This window comes from Dermacentor albipictus, chromosome 6 (assembly GCF_038994185.2).
Source record: "Dermacentor albipictus isolate Rhodes 1998 colony chromosome 6, USDA_Dalb.pri_finalv2, whole genome shotgun sequence".
NCBI lineage: Eukaryota > Metazoa > Arthropoda > Arachnida > Ixodida > Ixodidae > Dermacentor > Dermacentor albipictus.
The window spans coordinates 55,834,298-55,855,797 of NC_091826.1; the positions used below are offsets into that span (position 1 = coordinate 55,834,298).

General features: G+C 44.0%; 1 protein-coding gene across 4 annotated transcripts in view; it reads left to right on the top strand.

The window, feature by feature from the left end:
- Window positions 1–21,500, top strand: part of LOC135907828 (uncharacterized) — a 30,749-nt gene continuing 9,249 nt past the window's right edge. Inside the window, exons 1-4 of one of the 4 annotated variants that reach the window (XM_065439584.1) lie at window positions 40–88; window positions 4,025–4,051; window positions 4,627–4,644; window positions 8,377–8,611. In XM_065439584.1, the coding sequence (XP_065295656.1) occupies window positions 85–88; window positions 4,025–4,051; window positions 4,627–4,644; window positions 8,377–8,611 (284 nt within the window). In that variant the 5' untranslated portion in view covers window positions 40–84. Of the gene's footprint in view, window positions 89–4,023; window positions 4,052–4,601; window positions 4,645–8,376; window positions 8,612–21,500 lie in introns of those variants that run through there. The other 3 variants (XM_065439585.1, XR_010566130.1, XM_065439587.1) reach the window with 3 other exon arrangements.

Sequence of the window (21,500 nt, forward strand, 5' to 3'; positions counted from 1 at the left end):
GCGCAACCGACGCGCGCTAAACGCAGCGTGCTACATGCGTTCCAAGAGGCACAGAAGAAGACGAAGAAGAAGAAGGCCGCAGCGATGGGTAAGCGACCATCCGCTGTACCTCTTGCTGCACTGCTGAGAAGCGTACAGTCGGCGTCGAAAGGTTACGGGGCCTGCGTTCCGTGAAAAAAGTCGAATTTCTCCCGCCGAGTGTGCAGGGAACCTTGAACATCGCATTGTTCAGGGTTACCGAAGTGCACCGTGTCTGCATTTTCAACCCGTACGGGCTGGAAATGCAGACTGCTGTTTGCATGCTGACGCTGCCGAAATATTCTCTTTTACGGTCCGCAAGCTTTATGATTTCGGGTGTAAATATGCACCAGACAAGGTATACGCAGTTGGCGAATTACCGGCGACTCGCCTTCTAATGCATTCCGAAGACGATTGAATTTCATGCTTGCTCTGTACAGGCAAGCACAAAATTTGTACTTAAAACACCTCGAGGTTTCACATCATAGCTCAACAAAACAGATTTGAAGCTTGAAAAGGACTCGCTGGCGAAAATATCGACGCAATACGAAGCGCTGCCTCCGCACACTGCACTGCATGCCATTCTACATTTACTACTACATTTCATTCTCTAGTGCCGGTCTGACAAACGTTTTATATGCTAGTAACTTTATATCAGATAGTGCGCTAGTCTGAGGCATCTATTAATGAAAAATAACTGTTTTAGTGCGGTTGCCGTGACTTTGTTAACCTGAGCATCCCATCTGAGGTCAGAGGTTAGTAATATTCCTAAGTATTTGTATTCACAGACCGAAGCGAGAGGAGTGCTGTTTAGTGTGTACTGAAAGAGTGATCTTTGTTTCTTCCTAGTTACAGATAATACAACAGATTTATCAACGTTAATAGTCATCTTCCAATCTTCACACCATTTGGTTACTGCTGCTATGGCGTTATTTAAAGCTATATGGTCGACGACAGAGTTAATTTCCTGATATAGCACACAGTCATGGGCAAGAAGTCTAATGTTGTTAAAGATGTTAGCAGGAAGGTCGTTTATAAAAATTAGGAACAACACTGGGGCTAAGACGCTTCCTTGTGGTACACCTGATGCGACATCAACTGTTACGGATTTGTCGTTGTTACTTTCGACAAACTGAGTACGGTTAGTGAGGTAATCAGTAACCCAGTATAAAATTGGGCCAGTTCCTAAAGTTAGTTCAAGCTTCCTAATACGTTTTGGATGTGACACATGGTCGAAGGCTTTCGAAAAATCTAGGAAAATAAGGTCAATTTGTTTCTGGTGATCAATAGAGGTGGTTACGTCATGCAAGAGTTCAATTAGTTGATTAACGGTAGAAAGTCCCTTTCGAAAGCCATGCTGGAAAGGAGTTAGAATTTGGTTATCTTCTAGATAGGTTGTTATGTGCTTTGAGATGATGTGCTCAAGTAGCTTGCGTACTGTGCTGGTTAGTGAGATTGGTCTGAAGTTTGAAGGATCTGATTTGCTTCATGATTTATGTATTCGTGTTATTTTAGCTGTTTTCCATTATTTAGGAAGGCTGCAGGATGACAGGGATTCGTTAAATAGTATTACTAAAAACTTCGCAATCCACTCAGCATACCTGCGCAGGAATGTGTTAGAAATGTTATCAGGCCCCGGTCCTTCTTTAGTGTCTAAATTTAGTAGTAGGTTCAAGACTCCAGCTTCGGTCACAGTAAGGGGCCCTAGTTGCTTGCCGGTGCAGGGGCTATTGCGAGGTGCATTTCCATCGTCTGTAGTGAAAATGGAACAAAAGTAGATATTCAGTGTGGTTGCAGTATTTTAATTTTCCTCCGAGGACGAATGACTGCATTATGTGCTTTAAGATTTAAGTAACGCCAGAACTTTTGGAGAGAATCTTTTAGGACATTTATTAGCGTAGTTGAAAAATAGAAAGTTTTAGCTCTTTTGATGTTAGATTTTAAATCGTTAGAGGCTAATGCTAATTCTATGACTTCCTTCTGATGAGTGGCGTCTTTGCGTTTTTTTCAGTCGCCGGACCTTCCGTGTGGCGGGAATTACAGTTCGAGTAATCGATTATTCTGTCGCGTTATATTAGTCTTAGTAGGAACGAAATTAGTAATGCAATGTTATAGAATATTTTTAAACCTACGCCATAGAATTTCCATATCGGTATTAGTGTCATCTGAGTTTCGACGGAACATTGATAGCTCTTCAGATAGTGTGTCGAGTATGCTAGTCTCGTCAGCTCGGCTGTAGTCAGGATATGTTATTATTGATCGGGAAGAGAGGGTAATGTAATGAAACGGGACAGGACACATTATTGCTCTAATATAAATAATATACAATAAAACAGATTACAAATAATCTGTGTTTGCCACGAGGACGTGCAGTGATCGACATCAATCAATGGAGGGGAGTGGCCGCATTCGTCGTAACATCCTTATCAAGCCAACCGAGAACGAATCCCAGGAACAGTGAGGCACTATTAATCGGTTTCTAAATTGCAATTTCGAAATATTTAAGAAAAGAGTTTGAAGTTGCGACAAGATTTATACACCCCACCAGTAATTTTGAATCAATATTCGAGATACACGACCGGTGAATGTCGAATGTAATGTATTTTCTTATTTTTGGCACTAGGTGAAAAATAAAGGCTGCGCGTACTTGGTGTGGCAAAAACAAAAAGCAGAGAGCTGCTATTTACGTGAATTCACGCATTCGTGCAATGTCCATCACAACTGCACGCCTCCCTAACTCAGGACTTGACCCACCGCGCTAGTTCAGTGACCATGGAATGGTGCTACTGAGCTCGATGTAGCACGTTTGATACCGGCCATGGTGGTCACATTCCGATGGGAGCGCTATGCAAAAAAAGGGAGGAAAAAGAAAGCTGGTGTGCTGTGTATTGGGAGTGTGGAAAAAAAAAGAAAAAGCCAGCAAGAATTTTTCGAGAGCAACCCTCTTCCCCTTAACGGCGTGCTTGATAACGAAATCATTGTACTTGCTCGTAAATCCTCAGCATTTGAATTTAATTCAACTGAGAAGCTTGCGTATGAGGGAAGAAAAAGCTGCTTTCAGTCGTCTAGCGCACCATACTTATTGCAGCAATGGAACAAGTATTGAAAATACCTGACCCGAGGCACCTGAGTGCTGTACTGTTTGAAAAGGTACGATACAACTCTGCGCATTGTCTTAGAAGGATGCAAAAGTGGCGAGTCTCGCCAAATAAGTTGTCCTACAAGATACGAGAGAAGCTCGTATACGGGATTCGTAAAAGCGTTGAATTCTTGAACGACAAAACCTCATTGAACAGATGTCAAGTTGCCCTAAGCGTTTGCTTAGAAACTGGTGTGCCTGTGCGAAACGCTACGGATATTCTAAAATAGAACCGATTTGGAGCGGTCTTCATTCGCATAGATCCCCTTCGTTGACGCTCCTATAATTATTTTAATTTCCTCTATTCGACAATATTGAATAGAGAATTCTCAAATTAAATACAATTGGCAAGGACTATTCCGCCCGTATCTGAAATTTCAGATCGGCACCTCTGTAGTCATCAAAGAGAGAAAGCGAACGTGGAAGGAAAGCAATTTTTTCTTCGGTTGGTGTTCTACTCATTACCTTCGCATGACGCATGTGATGCTGTGCAAATAGAGCTACAGCGATGGCTATCCCCCTTTAGAGATTCTTAGGTATTTGTGTGGTTTAATAAACATTGCCGTGGGAGAATTAGCCAGCTCCTCTCACGAATTTGGCGGCGGATGTGGAAGGTACTTCAAACTAAAAACTTCAGGCAGTACTAGATCTAGGAGCAGGCAGCCGGTTTTTTGTGAAGAACGTAAATGTAAATGCAGTTCGCTTTCAAATTTTGTAGTCAACGCTCCTCGCAGTAAGCATGAAAGACTTCGAGAAGGGTAGGTGTGTGTAAAAAGAACTTTCAAGAAAGACCAAATTTCGTAAAGTGAGACATGCATCGCGGAGTTGTACCGTCGAAACAAATCTTTTTTTTTTTCGTTTTCTCAGCAACGACCACAAATACAAAGACAACTAGTGAGCATTGCTTTTCTCTTCTCTGTAGGATTTTGCCAAAAGTTAACAATGTGCATAAAAAATATAACAAGATGGTGTTTCAATATTTTTTGCGGAGAAGCGAGTGCGAGTTTGTAGTGTTCGCATGCGGTTTGTCATCGTAAAATGACAATAAATTTCTAATTTGTTATACTCTAATAGTCTGATTAGCGCACAAATAAAAAAAATATTAACATGTTCATGGTTATATCGTTCACCGCCGCTGACAGCGGGAACTTATCCATGACTTCCAGCTATCCAAACGATGGAAATGTTGAAAAAAAGCAATCAGGAAAATAATATAAATTTGCATTCTTGCCTGCAAACTTCAGTAGCTCACTTTTTTTCTGTTTATTTTGCGCAGTGTAAACAAATGTCCAGTACGTTCAAACGAGAATTCAAAATTCCATGAAAGGTCTCGTTAAGAAAGTAAATATATCATGAGATTTCTTCTCATAATTCTACTCACATTTCCTCTTATTTCATAGTTCCTTATATTGCTTCATATTTCTACTTGGTAACCACACAACAGCTTCGTAAAATTTCATAATTTTCAGCACCTACGACAACCACAAGTAAGTTGGACAAATTGGAGCGTTCAGTATATTCGCGCTCGGCTTCGCACTGTCTCGCTGTTTCTCTATCGCGGTGCTCTGAACGCGGTCTGGTTTTAACAAAGGGCCCTGTAGGACTATCGCATACGGGCCTCTCTTTTTGCCTGGCCCATTATGCTTTCTTTCTCGTTTTGTTTTTACTGTTGCTTTCCTTTTTTCCCCGAATGTTCTGTAGATCTGGCCAGCTCTGGAAATTCAAATAACCGCGACACCCGACAGCATATATAAGCCAGTGATCCGCTGCCGTCCGGTTCTTATCTCTAGCGAAAAACCTAGTTTCGTTAGGCGATATTGAGGTTCAGCGCGGGCGCCTAACTAATGCCGCATAGTGAATGCCACTCTAATATACTCGCTGGAAGGCAGAGGATCTGAGGATATTAGATAACAGGCGAGCGCTCCTAGCAAAATTGCTTTCCAAGTTTCTCGCTTCCAAGTTTCAAAGCTTCTCGGAACTCTTGATTTAGGCTGTTTCAAAAGTGCAGAAAAAATATTTTGGTCGTGAGAAGCAGGACGACAGAGCGGTAATGACGGGAACAGGTATGCAGCGTATTCTAAGGCGTTGTGAAACACTGCGCAAAAGTTAGGAGAGGCGTTACGTAAGAACTTATTCGCTCTGCACACAGTCAGCAAAGCTTGCGTGGATCCGGTGGCTTTTAATGCTGCTTCTTTTATACAAGTACCCGAGACAAGTTCTACTACTTTCCTGCTCGTACAGGAGTCTAGCACTGCTTACATTTATCCCCATGTGACATTAATCCATGCACCGTTGCTCTGACAGGCAGCAGGCCGCTTTAATAGGGCAGACGCTGTCGCTTTGGTTTTGTTTGACGAACCGAAAGGTCACCTCCGCGAATCGCAAGTAGATTTCGACGTGTCGCGTACCGAGATAGGCACGCGCGCATTTGCGCATACGATGCTAACGTGCTGTAATCACGAAAGCTGCGATGACTCGCAATCCAGTTGCACAAAGAGAACGCAAAAGCCTCGTTGTTTGTTGTACAGCGAGAGTGCGCAATCTGCTTTCCCAGTTAAACGCCGAGCTGAATGAAAGTTTCAGCTCGGCGTCAGCTGCGATTTTCATATTCATGTACGTGTGAAACGCAACACTGCTTTCGTGAGACAAGCGCTAGACGGATATGAAAGTAATTTGTTGCATTACATAAGCAGTTACAGAGAAAGTGTACTAACCTATGAGATGGGAGAATTTTGATTTGGGATTTCATAATGTCTGCGAAAACTGCCGGATGTTGGTAAGTTTAAAGGAAAACTTGAAGCACGAAGTTTAAAAGTCATGAATTGCGAACCGAGACAGATGTCGCAGTTTTGTGAAACTGCATCTGTTAAAACGTCTGAAGCGGACAAAAATTTGTTGTATGCGTTTATGAAGCTTAAGTCAAGTTTTCGTAATGCTTAGGATGCTTTTGCGAGAACCTTTGTCACGAATTAGCCGCATACCTAGAAGCAGTACATATAATGCGTCAATTCAGTCCGCTACTGATGCCTTAATCAGTAAATTTGACAGAATTGTGACACTGGTGATTACTACTGAGGTAGGCAGCTGCAAGCATATCTTACTTGCTTTATTTACACTGTTTACATTTTTCAACAATTTTAGTAAAACCGTTGCTGTTCTAACTGAAGAAAGCCTTGCTACAGTCAATAGTTCTCAATTTAGCTTTGTCTTTTAAATGCAAGAAACGCAATGAAGTTTCGGGCGGTGTATGCCGAGCAAAACGGTTTCTCCGATCCCATGTATTTAGATGAGAGTTCCCGAGGTGCAGCTCCCCTAAATGCCTGAAACAAATCTTGAGGCTCACACAGACGCTGGTTAAACGAGCCCGATTATGTTCGAGGGTCCCGAATAGTGGAAGTTCACGCTGCTCCGCATCGTAAATCAGCAGTGAACGCTTTGGCTTGTGCCGCAGACAACTTGATACTCCTAGCACCCATCTTGAAATGAGCTCTTCGAAGAGAGAGAGTGGGGGGGGGGGGAGGGATTTATTATAAGAAAAAAAGCTGAAAGCTAGTATAAACAACAGTGCTTTAACCTCCTACTCAGTGTCGGGGAAAGGGAACAAAAGGAGGAGTAGTAACTCAAGAAGAAGAGGAAGAAAAAGATGTTAAAAAGTGAGACGGCATAAAAAAAAATTAAAATATCCGAAGTGGTTATCACAGCTGTATTTACAGTTGGCTATCTCTCTCTATCCAAAAAAAAATAACAAAAGCCTGTATGGCACTCGTTTCCCGGCACGTCGAGTAATTTTACCATGTAACTGAAAGAAGGCTAAACGTCAGAGACAACTAAGAGTGAACGGTTGTCGATGCGTGCCTAATATTCATCCATTGATTGTGGTTCTCGCAATTACCGCGGGCATACAATGCTGTGTGACGTTCAGCGGAACCACTGACCAACAGCGTGTAAAACGCTTGGCTCTTTAAAGAAACAGTTATCATTTTCCCCGACTTTGCAATAGGTTGAGCACGAAGGTGAATTCGTTCAACAAGCAGGCGACTAGTCAAGTTGATGAAGTCTACGTCAAACAAACATTGGTCTTCTGGCACCACTCCCTCTCTACGTAAATTGGTCCCGCTATTAAATATTGACAAAGCGATAGAATACACACGCCGCACGCTAGACTTGAAAGCTTTGAGATTGAAGAAACGCGTTTTCGTGTGCACACACTGTTTACTTGACTGAGAATTCGCCATCGTTACCGGGCAGTGTGCCAAGTTCAGTAGAGAAATCATCGTTGCACAAGGCCTCGCTTCGACACTAATTTCCATGCTGAACATTTCAGCTTCCTCAAATTCAACGGTTTTGCTTCTATGTAAACGTGCTGCGCCAGAGCGACCAAACGTCTCAGTGCTTTTTTTGACGCAAATCAGCAAGAATAAATTAGTGTTATGCACCTCGTTGTTCGCTTTTACTGATCGCATGTTTTACTCTGTAAAACATGAAGCATGCAAAACTAGTTATACTTGCCTCGTTGAACGTATTGCCCTTCAGCCGCAGTGACACACTCGGCGGCAACCGCAACTGATGTTTGAAATACCCAATGCTAAAGCTGTCACACGCGCTATACTAAAGCTGTCACACGCCGGTAGACACCAGTTTCGTGAACTCAATCACCTTATTGTGAATGTACGTATGAGGCTCATTCTAAAGCCCACGCAGGCAGTTTGCTGCAACGGAAATGAAGTAACACCGATATGTTTTAGGAACATATAGAGCTTTTCGTTACGGTTTGTGATTTTGTGTACACTCAGGTTGCATTCTTTACATTCTGCAGCGGGAAGCTTATGATGGCGAAAATGAAAAATGAATTGACAACACTACACGCTGTTGCCGCCACCTCTATGCTAGCCGATAGGTGAAATGACACAGTGAAAATATTTCATTTCATCGCTACAGGTAGACGAGGAAACTAATTGCTAAATAAATAATGGGTGTATTACTACTTCAAAAAACATTGCGATTTAATCAGCAATGTACTCTTCGGGGCGATGTACCGTCCATATTGTGGGATGGCGTTCGAGGTATGTCGGATTAAGCTTCAATATGACAATACCACGATGTCTTGATAATAGAAACTACAATGCTGAAAAAAAATGCCAAACACACATACACATACACACACACAAACGAAAGTGATTATTAATAACACGATTTTGGTCATCCACAATATATCGCAGCTACAATGACTCCGCTGTGGAAGAAACCGCTGCTCTGCTCATTCGAGGCCCCGCTCAGCCCAAACCTCACGTTCCCCGAGGACGGCCTGTGCGACATCAACTTCTTCCAGGCGCTGGAGGGGAATCACACCTTCCTGATTACTAAAGGCGGAGACTACGAAGCGGCGTTCGACACCTTCCTGGCGAAAGCAGCCAAGCAGAACGAGTCCGAGCACGGGGTCGGCCTCGACTACAAGTGAGCGGCACTGTCTTGCATTGACGAATTTTGTGGGTGCACCACGCACGCACAACTGGGCAGCTTCGACGGGAAGGAGCCGAGATGTAGGATGGACGGATAGATGGATGGATGCTATTGAGCGTCCTCTTCGAATCGGGTGGTGGGTTGCACCACCAAGCTATTATTCACATTATTCCTAATCTCCTACCTACCTCTTTCATAAATGTTTCGGTACCACTAATGGGAAGTTTTTTTTTTTTTTACGCCTCCGTTGCCTGTGCACACGGTCTCCCTAAACTTTCCTTCCACCAAACCTCCTCTCATCACCACTAACTAATGTTTATTGTGGATATGTTCGGGTACATAGAATGCGGACGTAGACTCAGGTACGAAGGCGCTGACTGTGGTGAAACACGAAAAAAAAAATAAACGACAACGAGTTGACTGTGAGTAAAAACATGTGCGCGCACAAAAGGAACAGGCACATACACGCGCTCGCGTGCGCAACCACCCCCCCCCCCCCACACACACACACAAAAAAAAAAACCAACCCCGCTCTCACTGTTTTTCAGAGCTATAATGAGCTTCCAAAAGACCGATCTTGTTCGAATCGTCGGAGGGAGGCAATCCGGTTACACTTGGATGGTCCTTTCCGCTCGCCCAACTCCGGATCAGAGCACCGACTGGCGCTCCCGGTATTGCCGTCGGAGCAACTGAGAAACCTGGTCGCTTTCCGGCCGCGCCACCCCCCCCCACCTTTCCCTGGTTTCGCTGGTGAAGGGGGACTCTCACTCCCCTCTCAGCAAGGACAATTATCGTCGGAGAAAATTGTCACCACCGGCGGTGCTGGCCGCATTACCGGAAGCTCCCCTCAGCTTTCACTTTCTTCCCTCTCACTGTTCTGAAAAGCCATCGGCTGTTACGATGGCGCGCGATATATCCTGCTCCGCCCACTCCGATTCGGAGGATCGCAGCGACCATTCTAAGATACCGTAAAAAAGGACTGAACTCAAGCAGAAGGAAACTTTATATTATACCGGCCTTCTGGTCGACTATCCGCCTTGAATTCTAATAAATAAAAACGTGGATAACATCGCAGTCGCTCGATTCCACGGGTCACTGCGCTTCAGTAAAGCTCTATGGCGATTCCTTACCGAAACGTTTTGTAACAGCCACTCTCATTGACAACTCGAATGCGCTGGAATGAGGGTTTGTTTCTCAAGCAGCCTGTCGTTGCAGGATCATCGAGGAGCGTTGTTGAAGTGCAGTTTATTCTGTAGCTGACTTTCAGCGCCGTGCCCCCCACCCCCCTCGAGGGATCAAAGGAGGTTCGGAACTTGAAGCAGTTGTGCAGCAGGAGAACAAAAATTAAACAGGTTCGAGAAACTCTTGGTGCTAACTAACCACACTTTATTAACATTAAACTGTTGAGAATATAAACACTCACGAGTCAGCGCCGAGAAGCATCTTCTCGCTTCTTTTTTGCCGTCCTCGCCCAACGTGCTACGTCTCTCGTACTGCCCATAGCGGACTGCCAACAAGCCCGAATTGTCACCGTAGTAGGCGCTTCAGATCGTAATTATATTCCGGTCTTTGCGCACACTGAAACCAGGACCAGATTACGAGTAACGCCGTTGCGCTAGATTACGATATAGTATTCACCACACTTGGGTTCTCTAAAGTGTGCTTATACAGCGAAGTTCACGAGCGCTTTGTTTTCCTTTGTGTGTGTGTTTTTTTTTGCATTTAGCCCCCATCGCAATGCGGGTACCACGGCCGGGATGAAGCCCGTGACTTACAGCTCCGCAGCGCAACGCAATAACCCCTGGGCTTCATAGGCACGTTAGTCTAAGTTAAAGCTCCGAGTGCAGGATTACGTGTCATTACGGTTACTGAGTGGATTATTGATGACTACTCACTGGTCTTCCGTGTTAGCATCGTCTGGTCGTTTGTTGCCTGCTGGAATGCCGTGCCCTCTGGTGAGTGGACGCCGAACTCAAAGTAGTTCGTGCCACAGCGTAAACGCGGTTGTAGATCGACGACGCGGCGAACTCAGCGTCCATCGTAAATTACCGGCTTCGTTGCGAGCGATTTGAAACGGCGTGTTCCCTATAGTTAGCGTCGTTAAGGGTTTCGATAATCTTTAACTGCTAACGCAGCGACTGTGTTTGGAAAGCACTTCCGGCACAGCGCACCAACCGGCTTTAGGGCGTTTGTTTTACACCGTGCAGTGAATGAGCTTTATGATTGCCGCTCAACATTAGCAACTGCTATCTACAGGCACACTGGAGTGGACAAATAGGTGTCGTGCATTGCGCCAAATTTGATGATATTTGCAGCACTTAAAAGAAAAAAGAAAATAGAAAGCCTAAGAATTTAGCGTTACGCGTTTTACAGCGAAGCTGTTTGTGGGACCGAAATTAATGGAACACCTTATATGCATGTTTTCTGAGTATCCTAGGAACAATAAATGACCCCCATTTTGAACTTAGGTCCTCTTCTATTTATATGCGCGTTCTGCAGAAACGCGTAGAAAATTTCCTCGCTGTCCTGGAGCAGCAAATAAGATAGAAATTTTACACTCAAAGGTGGTGGGGACCATGTTGTGGGTGCACCGACATTATAAACTGTAAAGGCTAATTGGAAGTTATTACAAAATGCACGAAGCGTCCAATTCACAACACTGTTCGCCATAATCAGAAAACAGTACTAGAGTTCTTTAAACTGAATATACTGAGGCACCGAAAGTGGACAACATTGGTACGTTGTGCAGCCATGTTTACGAATAGTAATGTCTAGTAAGCCTAGCAACTACACTTCTCGTCTACGCCGCCAGTATGTTTCAATAAATTTTGAAGATATCGAAGTAAAAAAAAAATAGTAAATTTGACAAATGTGTAATTCAGTAATCAAAAACGCCATAAAGAGCCTCTCAACTAAGCGTATCCTTCCGTCTGAAGCATTCAAACGCGTTTTATGATACGTTTCACTGAACTGTACCAGTATTTCAGAAGAACGCGTGACACCATGCACGTGCTCTTGCAACCTTTCTTTATTAACTGCTGCTTTTGCACGCTGCACACTATCTTATTTCACCGAACACCGTTTTACGAGCTTCATAGAACTCGCTTGTGGGTCGAACTCAGGCCTTCCAGAATGGCGCCCCTGTTCCGGATTTCTTTCCCATTTTCCCCCTTTACAAAGCGAAGAAAGAAGTGGTAGGCGACCCGAACCTTTGACTGAGATGTCTCTGAGTGGAATTCGTACCTCGGCATTGGTGTTCTTTAGGTTAACTTTAGGCGAACGCAACGCACAAACTGAACCCGGAGGCAACTGTTTTTCACTAATAAGCCGGCTTAGTATCATGCCACCTTCTTGTGTGTGACGTCACTAGTGACGTCATTGCTACCGCTTTCTGCTTTCGGTTTTCCAGTAATTTCACCAAAGTCGTGCTGACGTAGAGGGTCTCTGAATTCTACGATTCTGTGCTTTGGTGTGTGGTGATCAGTGATTTCGAAATAATTATTATTATTCCAGATGCTTCAGTAATTCAGTTTGTAACTAAACGTATGCTCTGATATCATATCTATAAAGAAACTCATAAATTTTGTACTGTGCCGTTTTTTTTGCAATTTTTCTCATTTATTTCAAATTTCCTACTCGCACATCTCCGGAGGTGAACCGGAAGTGTTGCGCAAGAAACAAGAATCAATGGAAGCTCGGGTCAAAAAGAATGTTTGGAGAGGAACAAGAAGCAACTACAACAGGGCCATTATGAGGTTCCTGCCAATGTATTCGCGTGAAGGACAACGAACATAGCCTAGTTTAAACATGTGCCTTTAAAAAAGGATTTTGTACATTTATTCAGGCAAAACGGAGGGTTTATTAGCCATGTGCCTGCTCTCCTAAGATCGCGTTTTACTTGAAATCGCATAATGCGTGAAAAACGCATAATGCGGAGGTTGTGAGTTCGGCTCTCGCCGGAGACAGGTCATCTTTTCATTCAATTTAATTTTCCTTTTTCTTCAAATTTAAACTCTAATTTCAACCATCGGTAATTTCCCCGATGTCTTCCTTGGCTTCACTGTCTGTTGGCATTATGTGGTCATGATTAACAAAATCAAGCTTCTTGGTTCCCTTCCCTCTCTAGTATATTCCAGTTCTGTAAACTTAATCTGAGTATCTAAGGCAGACAAATGTGTAAAAACAAGTTTATACTTTACGTGAAATGTTTAGCGCCTTACAAGCTATTGCAAGAGTCCTACTCACAAATTATTCCTATATCTCAGAGCAACGAATAATACATCAATTTTGTCTGCACTATACGTGTTATTGCTTTTATTACTGACATATAGTTGTAAACTTTCATTCTTCAATTTCTTGTTTTAATTTTGCTATTTCGAAGAATTTTTTGTAGAAGCATTGATAAAATAGAAAAGCCTATCTGCTGCCCACAGTCAGTGAATGTTAACTTTCACCTAAATGTGTCAAATTCAATTAAAACCGGTGTTGTTGATTGATAGCTTAATTATTTCTCCATTCCCGTATTTTGAGATACGTGCTCCTAAGGTAAAGCTTTTTCTTAAGGCTCATTGCAGCATCACACGCATGTCATATCACCTTTGAAGCATTGTAAAACAGCAGCACTCTCGCTTCCACTTGATCGACAATGGGCGTCAAAAGGAAGTTCATGGCAAGCTCTAAGAAGGCAGTAAGTTGACGACACCTACCTCGTTCTGGCGTGCAGGTTAATGCACTGGCCACAGGTGATAAGCTTCTTTGATTGAATGTCACTTGAGAAAATTTTATTCAGTCTTTATTTTTGCACTTTCTCGCAGCTACATAGAAGTCACAAGGAAGGTCTTGAAAGAGCCCGTAGCAGCAAAGACCATTCAAGAACTTTGGGCAAAGAAAATTTACCACTGGGCTTACCTCAATCCTTACGTGTTCGATCAGACCGCTCACAACATAACGCATCTGTTTAGGATTTTGAAGTTAACTAAAGAAATGCTCACTTCAAAAGTATTCCTCATAATGACACATTTGAGGGTTAATTCTGTTCATTTTTTTAGCTTAATCGAATATATTGATCTTAACGAACATGTCTACGGGGTATTTTCTCGACGCGACAAAGTGCAAATGAAGGCAGGTACAGGACAGGTGTAATAGTTCTCCGTCTTACCATTTCTCTTTATTTTTCTTTGTACACTCCAAGCTGTGCGCTTCTTAAACATACATGTTCTTTTCTGTTTGCCCGTTACTTCCGGCCGAGAGTATCGCTCTCGTAAAGGAAAGTTCGAAAGTATCGCTACCACGTGGTCACTTCACGCTTGAAGCAACATGGCGAAATTATACATAATGCATGTTTTCATCGTATAAAGACACGCAAATCATGGCGTCCCCCCCACCCATTCGTTGCTCCCAAATACAACATAAATTTGTTATTGTGCCAATAAAGTCTGGACGGGAAGGTAATGCAATCTTGAGCGAAAAGGCGGCAGTCATATCACGGCTGTTACTGATCACTACAAGTGAGCCAAGAGGGCGGCTCAAACAAGTGCTGATAAGCTGCCGAGATGTGGAAAATCGAACAACTTCAGGACATGCAGCCCAAAGGGACACTAAAGGTTACCAGAAAGTCAAGTTAAAGTGATAAAGCAATGCTCTAGAACGTCTAAGGCGTCAATATAATCGTGAACAGAGCTTCAGCAACCGAGAAATTCAGGTAAATTGACGCGGCCCCCCAGCGACATTCCGGTACTAGCCCGGTACTCCTCATCATAATTTATGTCACTATACTCAACTACTCGTATTAAAAAGATCATTTCATTAGATTATAAGACGGAAGAAAATGTTACTTGTCTACTTCTATTCGTTTCTAAGAAAAAATAACATTTTTACGTTACCCTTGAGCAGTATGGGTGATCGAAATGTTTCGTTTTCGCTCGACTCTGCACGCTCGACTTTGCGGCGCGCGCGGTTTGGAGTTTCAGTTGTTTCTTTATCGCGTCGTGCTGCGGTTGTCCTGCTGGCTCGCGAAAGTCGCATTTGGAACAAGCAGCGAGAATGCCACGTCCATGTGATGTCGTAGGATGCGCGAATGGTCCGCGTAACTTGGCCAAGGGCAGTTGCAGCGGCGAATCCAACGCTACTTATCACTGTGTGCCAACGAGTGAACCTCTCCGTTCGAAGTGGTTAAGTGCCGTACCTCTGCCACAGCGCGCTGGCAAAGAGCCGAAAAATCACGTAGTGTGCTCGCTCCACTTTCGTCCAGAGGAGTACTTGTCCAACGCCGACTTACTGAAGTCGCGTGAAGTGCCTTTCAAAGCAGGCCGTCGTCGTAGTAGTACGCAACGACGCCGGCAGCGCGAGCCTTTAGCAGCAGGTCACGTTCATCAGTGCTTAAATCGCTGAACTCGAGCCCAGCATCGCGAGCTAGTGTGTTGCTTTCAAGGTCGTCCAGTGCAACGAGCGTCGAAGTTGGCGTCATAAAATAAAGAACCAGCTTATCGTCGTGCGCTTTCCCTTCCGCTAGCCACCATAGTTCCGCTTTCGCGCTGCTTTCGGCTCTGTCTTGGCTAATCTGGCCGCGCGTTTGCGTTTTGTGCAGAAAAGTCGTAGCGCCGTCTGCGGGAGCCGCTTTACTCACCGACGGCGCAACGTCACTATGAGACCATGACGTCAGTACTCCTCGATCGGAGGGCGGGTGATTTGAACTGCGTAGAGGTACGCGAACGCTTCAGAACGCATTTTCTCTTAAAATAAGTCTCTTCTTCGCACGAAACAAGTGTTTCGAGGTTTCTGGGATGGTATTTCAACAGTTCACGTTGACGTAATATTAACCTTTAGTGTACCTTTAAGGCCGGTCCATACGACGGGCCAAATTGCACTTTTGGACCGCGCTCCGCGCATAACGTGAGAGGGCGTCACTATTTCGTGTGGACCACCGTTGGCCCGCGCAATACCACGGCCCTCGGGGTCCAACAAATCGCTGAGGCTTTTCCCGCTTCAGTTTTGGCAGCGGACCGCATGCACACCGCAGCGATTTTGGCGTAGCCAACGAATGTTGTCCGGCAGCAGAGCGTCTTCAGCCAAATCCAATCTAGTTTTCGGCTCAGCAGAAGACAGTCGTTTCATGTTCGCCGTTCCGCGTACACGCACGCGCCGTAGATATATCTTTTAAACACCATGTCCTCTTGGAGTGACGAGGAGGTTTCTTATTTTGTATCCCTCCTTGAGCAGTTCCGGGCTTTGTGGGACTCGAGGCGGAATGATTACAATGATAACGCAAAAAAGCGTTAGTGTAGCTGGTTGGTCTGCTCTGCCGTCTGCTATGGCGGTCCGCCATGTGGATGTACTCTGCGCCGGACCGGACCGCGGTGAGCCTGACGTTGCATCACGTGACCGATCGGCCCGCAGACTCGGCCCGTCGTGTGGATCCGCCTTTACCGGCATCTCGCGATGAGATATATCGTGGAAAAATGGTTGACTCCTGCCAATATTCTTGAGTTCAATAGGCAACGTGAAGCTCAAGGATTACAAAAGAACGACGTCAGCCCATAGAGGTGCAAGTTAATTACAATTAGAACCGGTGGCCATTTCGCCCACAATGTGCTGCCTCCTGGGCATACTCATGATAGTGTACAGCCAGTGTTGACAATATGATGTTTACCATAGCGCTAACATTCCGGAGACATATGCCACAATCTTGCGCAAAATGCGCATTGATATAAATTGGTCTTGTGAAGCTGTATGAAGTGAGAGGCCGTAGGGCGGTTGATGTGAGACATGGCTGCCAACATGGAGGCTGTTATGGTGGCGTGTTTAGCTCTATCCGTCTTCACTTTTTGCTGTTGAATTGTATCAGAACAAATTGTGCAATAATGTAAACGCTGTCTGCTAAGAAGCATGTTGTATATATATATATACACATATAAATATATATATATATATATATATATATATATATATATATATATATATATATATATATATATATATATATGTATATATATATATATATATATATATATATATATATATATGTATGTATATATATATATATATATATATATATATATATATATATATATATATATATATATATATATACAACTTACTAAGTAAGTACAACTTACTAAGGTTGGTCCCTCCGCACCCCGTGGGTCTCTATCACCGTTTGCTCCGCACAAACGGATCAGCCCCTGCAATCTACGGCCTGCCGAAAGTCCACAAGCCCGACGTCCCACTTTGTCCTATCGTTGACTTCACCAGATCACCACTCTACCGACTATCGGGTTACCTTCACCAGGTATTGAGCCCTCATGCCGGTAAGACCTCGACGCACGTCGAAAACTCTTCCGCATTTGTAACAAAGACAAAGGACATCACGTTGAGTGAAGGTGACGCCTTCGTCTCGTTCGACGTCACATCGCTTTTCACTAGTGTCCCAGTGGGTTTGGCAGTAGCCACGTACAAAGAAGCCATAGACGCAGACGGTGGTCTTCCTGGTCGCACGCCCTTCGACGTCCCCGAACTTAGCGAGCTGCTGCGGCTTTGTCTAAGCAACACGTATTTTTCTTATGGTGGCAGCCTTTATCAGCAAACGCATGACACGGCAATAGGAGCGTCAATATCGGTCATCGCGGCCAATCTAGTAATGGAAGCCTTGGAAGGGAAAATGCTCGCCACATTCAACCCGGCACTTAAAGTTTTTTATCGCTACGTGAATGACTGCTTCTGTATTTTGAAGAAACAAGATATGCAATGCTTCCTGGACTGCCTGAACGCCCAAAATGCGCACACACAATTCACTGTGGAACACGAAAGGGACAACTCATTGCCCTTCTTGGATGTACTGGTTCGTCGGGATGGGGGCGCTCTCACCTTCTCGGTATACAGGAAGCCTACACACACAGGTCATTACCTCAAGTTTAATTCTTGTCATCCTGTCGACCACAAGACGTCAGTAGTGTCGTCCCTGATAACACGCGCCGTACGCGTCTGCTCAGGTGACGATGCACTGAAAATGGAATTACGGACGATCCACCGTGAACTAACCCGCAACAGCTACCCTAGTCGTTTCATATGCACCACCGAGAAGCGGACATTAGAGCCAAGCTCGGAGAACAACACGACAATCTGTGCACGTGCAGCCATCCCTTACGTCCAAGGAATCAGTGAGGCACTGTCGCGCGTACTTTCAAAATACGACTTGCGCATTGACTACATCCCGACCAGCAAGCTCCGGAACCAGATCATGAATGTGAAAGACAGGTTACCTGTTGAATCATTCCCAGGAGTTGTGTATAAGATACCATGCGCTGATTGCCACAAGGTATATATTGGTGAAACAGGGAAGTTCTCCAGACCCCTCAAGGAACATAAACGTGACGTAAGAAATAATAGTCACATGACGAACGCCATTGCCGAGTATGCGCCAGAACATAATCACAAGTTTGATTGGGACGATGCCACCATTGTTGCCAAAGAAAAGAATGTGTCATACCGATGGCTGCTAGAATCGCTAATCATTCAATCGATGCTAGCTACGATGAACAGGACACCAGGGACTATGCCTGCCGTTTACGCACGTTCATTACGTCACGTGTTGGCTATATAAGTGACGACGATTTCCTGTCCAACTCAGTGAACAAGGAACCCGTAGGCGGTTCCGAAACGTCAGATTATTGATCAGATTTGGTCAGTGACCATGATTCCCTTCAACTGTGTGATATAGTTACTTGTTGTGGCAACTGTAGTGACCTGTTTCTTTCTGCGTGGCATAGTTACTTGTTGCGGCAATTGTATTGTCTGCTTTATTTGCGCTATGACTACTGCGGCAGCCGTTGGTGTTCCGCATGCTAACTAAAACCCAATGAAATCTTCTGATCTGCTGTCTTACATAGGGTTTGGTTGTATTGCGGAAACGTGGTAGCGATACTTGTTGCGCCGGCATTAGTGGCCCACTTTCTTTCTACGCCGACTATAGCTGTAGGTGTTCTGTAGTCATAAATAGAAATCTCCGCAGTTGTACGTCGCCATAAGGCATCCATAGATTCGGAATATACATCCTTAGGACCCCATGTATACCCATGGCGGCATCGTGTCACTCGTTACAGACGGGTTTATTTCCGAGAAAAGGAGCCTAAAATGCCTACGTATTAAATGCATTCGTAGTTTGGGACACTCTAAGCTTGAGGACCCTATTCTCAAAGGGAGCCGTAATCTCCAAAGGCCGGTTTTCTCTGATATCGCGTCGATCAGAGTGACTAAGCAGGAGTTGGTGTGAGCAAACAAACGGCGTGTATTGCGTCAGGGTTATTTCGCGCTAGGAATTAAGTCGGAAAAAAGCTCAAACACACGTGAACGTGACCGATCGAGCTCACAGCACAAGGGTAGCAGCAAAAACGCTGCCAGGTTTAAAATGGCGTTTCACATTGCGGCACACTCTACGCTGCCTTAGAGCACAAATGCCCCCCAGAATTCGCAGTGTACGTTGCTATAAAATATAGTGCTGCTCTTTTGAGACCTTTTATTGGGCATCTGCTCGTCAGGAAACGGATATAGAAGACGGCATACGGAGAGGTACTGTGAGTCAATATTTGGTTGACACTACAGACATTTCCCAACGTATTCCTTTTGGGGCACTAGTGCAAGCGGAAACTTTTTTTATTTCATAAGCGGCGAAGCAGAAATGGAATTTTACTGTGCCAGGGGGAGGAGCAGGTGCAGGCTACTTAATGTGCATGCAGCTAATTTACATAGCTTCGCACAACTTTTTTCCAACGCCTTTCAGAGTAAACAAGGCCGCACGTAGGTAGACAGCTTGTGCGTTTCAGTAGTTCAGCATGAGTGTCATTTAGCATAATCACCATTTACAAACACATGATTTAGCGCAAGGTAACTGTTGGGGCAATGCAAAATCGCTGGATTTAAAATACCTAGGCCTTCTTTTTAATCTTGCACTTGTGGATTTGCGCAAGCTATGTTAATTAAACAACTCTAACGGCTCATTATTGTAGCTCATATTATAGCTCTATAACATTCAAACCTCGCAGCGAATATAAAGGAGCTCCAGTAATGGTAATCGCGCCTCGTCTTCGCCTCAGCTCCATTAGTTTCCTAATAAAGGTCATTTCCAGTCTTAAGGAGTGCTGCGCTAATGAAACAGTATGGAAAGAGCAATTTAACGTGTCATTACCCTAGCGTGGAGTCAAATGATCTTACAAGCAAAATAGAAGCTGAACTGATAAGTATGTCGCCTATAATTTTTTTTTCTTTCTTTCATTTTTCTGTTCGTACGCATCAAGAAAATGTCTTTTTGATTACCTGTCTTGTCAACGGTCACCAGTTTGCATGTGCAGCAAAAACGCTTATTGAAATATTTGTTCATTAGTTTGCACGGGCCTCCTTACAGAGGAACTAGATGTCTTAATAATAATAATAATAATAATAATAATAATAATAATAATAATAATCAATTATTAACTTATCCATTTGCCGCGCGCAGGAGGAACCTTAAGGTGTGAGGGCTGGTGGCATGCATACATAAAAATAATACAGCGGACCATGTTTGAACCAGCATACGCAATGATCAAACGCCCATTTATGAAAAGAGGAGTGGACACAAAAGAAACCGCAATGTAAATACAAAAGGAAAAGAAAGAGTAAAGGACCTGAACATTGTGCAACTCTATCAAACAACAACCCAAAGCACGAGAAAGAACAGTGACAGCGAGGTATAACCAATGAAAACGAACTCTATAAAAACTCATTATTCTGTGTACTATTGAGTGTCGGTGATGACTGGCAGGAATATGTAACATTTGCCTTGTGAATGTTCAAGTCATAGATGCCCGTCGGTGCGCCATTTTTGCTTTTGCGTGATAAGTTTCATGCCGCACTAAAGATAAATGCCTGTGAGTCAAACCTGAGGCACAGCTCCTCCAGAGGTATAGATGAATCTTGTCGCTTTGTTGTCAAGCGTGGTGACTATTTTGGTTTCTATGACTTCTTGTTCGCCATCGAAGTAGAATAGATATTCATTTATCTGGACGCGTTCTGCGAGGACAAAATTATGTTTGCGCGCTCTACCTCAAACCACAGAGGCAAACTCTAGTAGTGGAATGCACGCAGTGGAATCCATTTCGGAAATGCAGCATAGGAGTGGAAGTCATGCGATATATAACAAACAATACGAAGAGCGCGAAAGGCACGTTGTTTCACATATTTAGGGTGTGAATAGAGAATTAGCGTTTTGTCGAAATACACACCAAGATCTTTAACTTCATCGACCCTCGGCGATGGATCATCCTGAAGGGTGTATGAAAGTTACGTATGGTATGTTTTCCGCATTTAATCGAATCACATAGTTTCGGAAGCATTTAAGAGGAGCTCATTGTCTCTGTACCAGTTTGTGAATGAGAGAATGCTTGCTTGGAGGTTGCAGTCGTAAACAGTGTTTACAATCTCGACTTGCTTCAAGTCGTCACAATATAGAAGGAATGCAGAATGTTGAATTGCTGACGAAAGGTCATTTATGCAAGTTGGAACATAAGTGCACCAGGAACTCTGCTGGTATTCTCATAGCTAACAGAGCTCAGTTCACTAATGCCAAGAAAGTACGATCTATTATGTAATTTTATACATGTGAATGTAACATGCCAGTGTACAGTATAGTTTTGTATAGTGTATGTAAAATAAATATTCTTTTTGTCGCTCTTCACAACTTGGTGCGAACAGTTTCTTTTTCTTTTTCTGTTCCTCGTGTTGCTTTTTTTTTTCTTGTACGGGTGCACGACATACACTGCTGTTTTGCCGCTGTTACCAGTGCCTGTAGGGCCCCTGGCCTCGTCAAGCTGCTCAATGAGCAGCTTTTTCTCTTTGGTCCATTTATCCTTGAGGA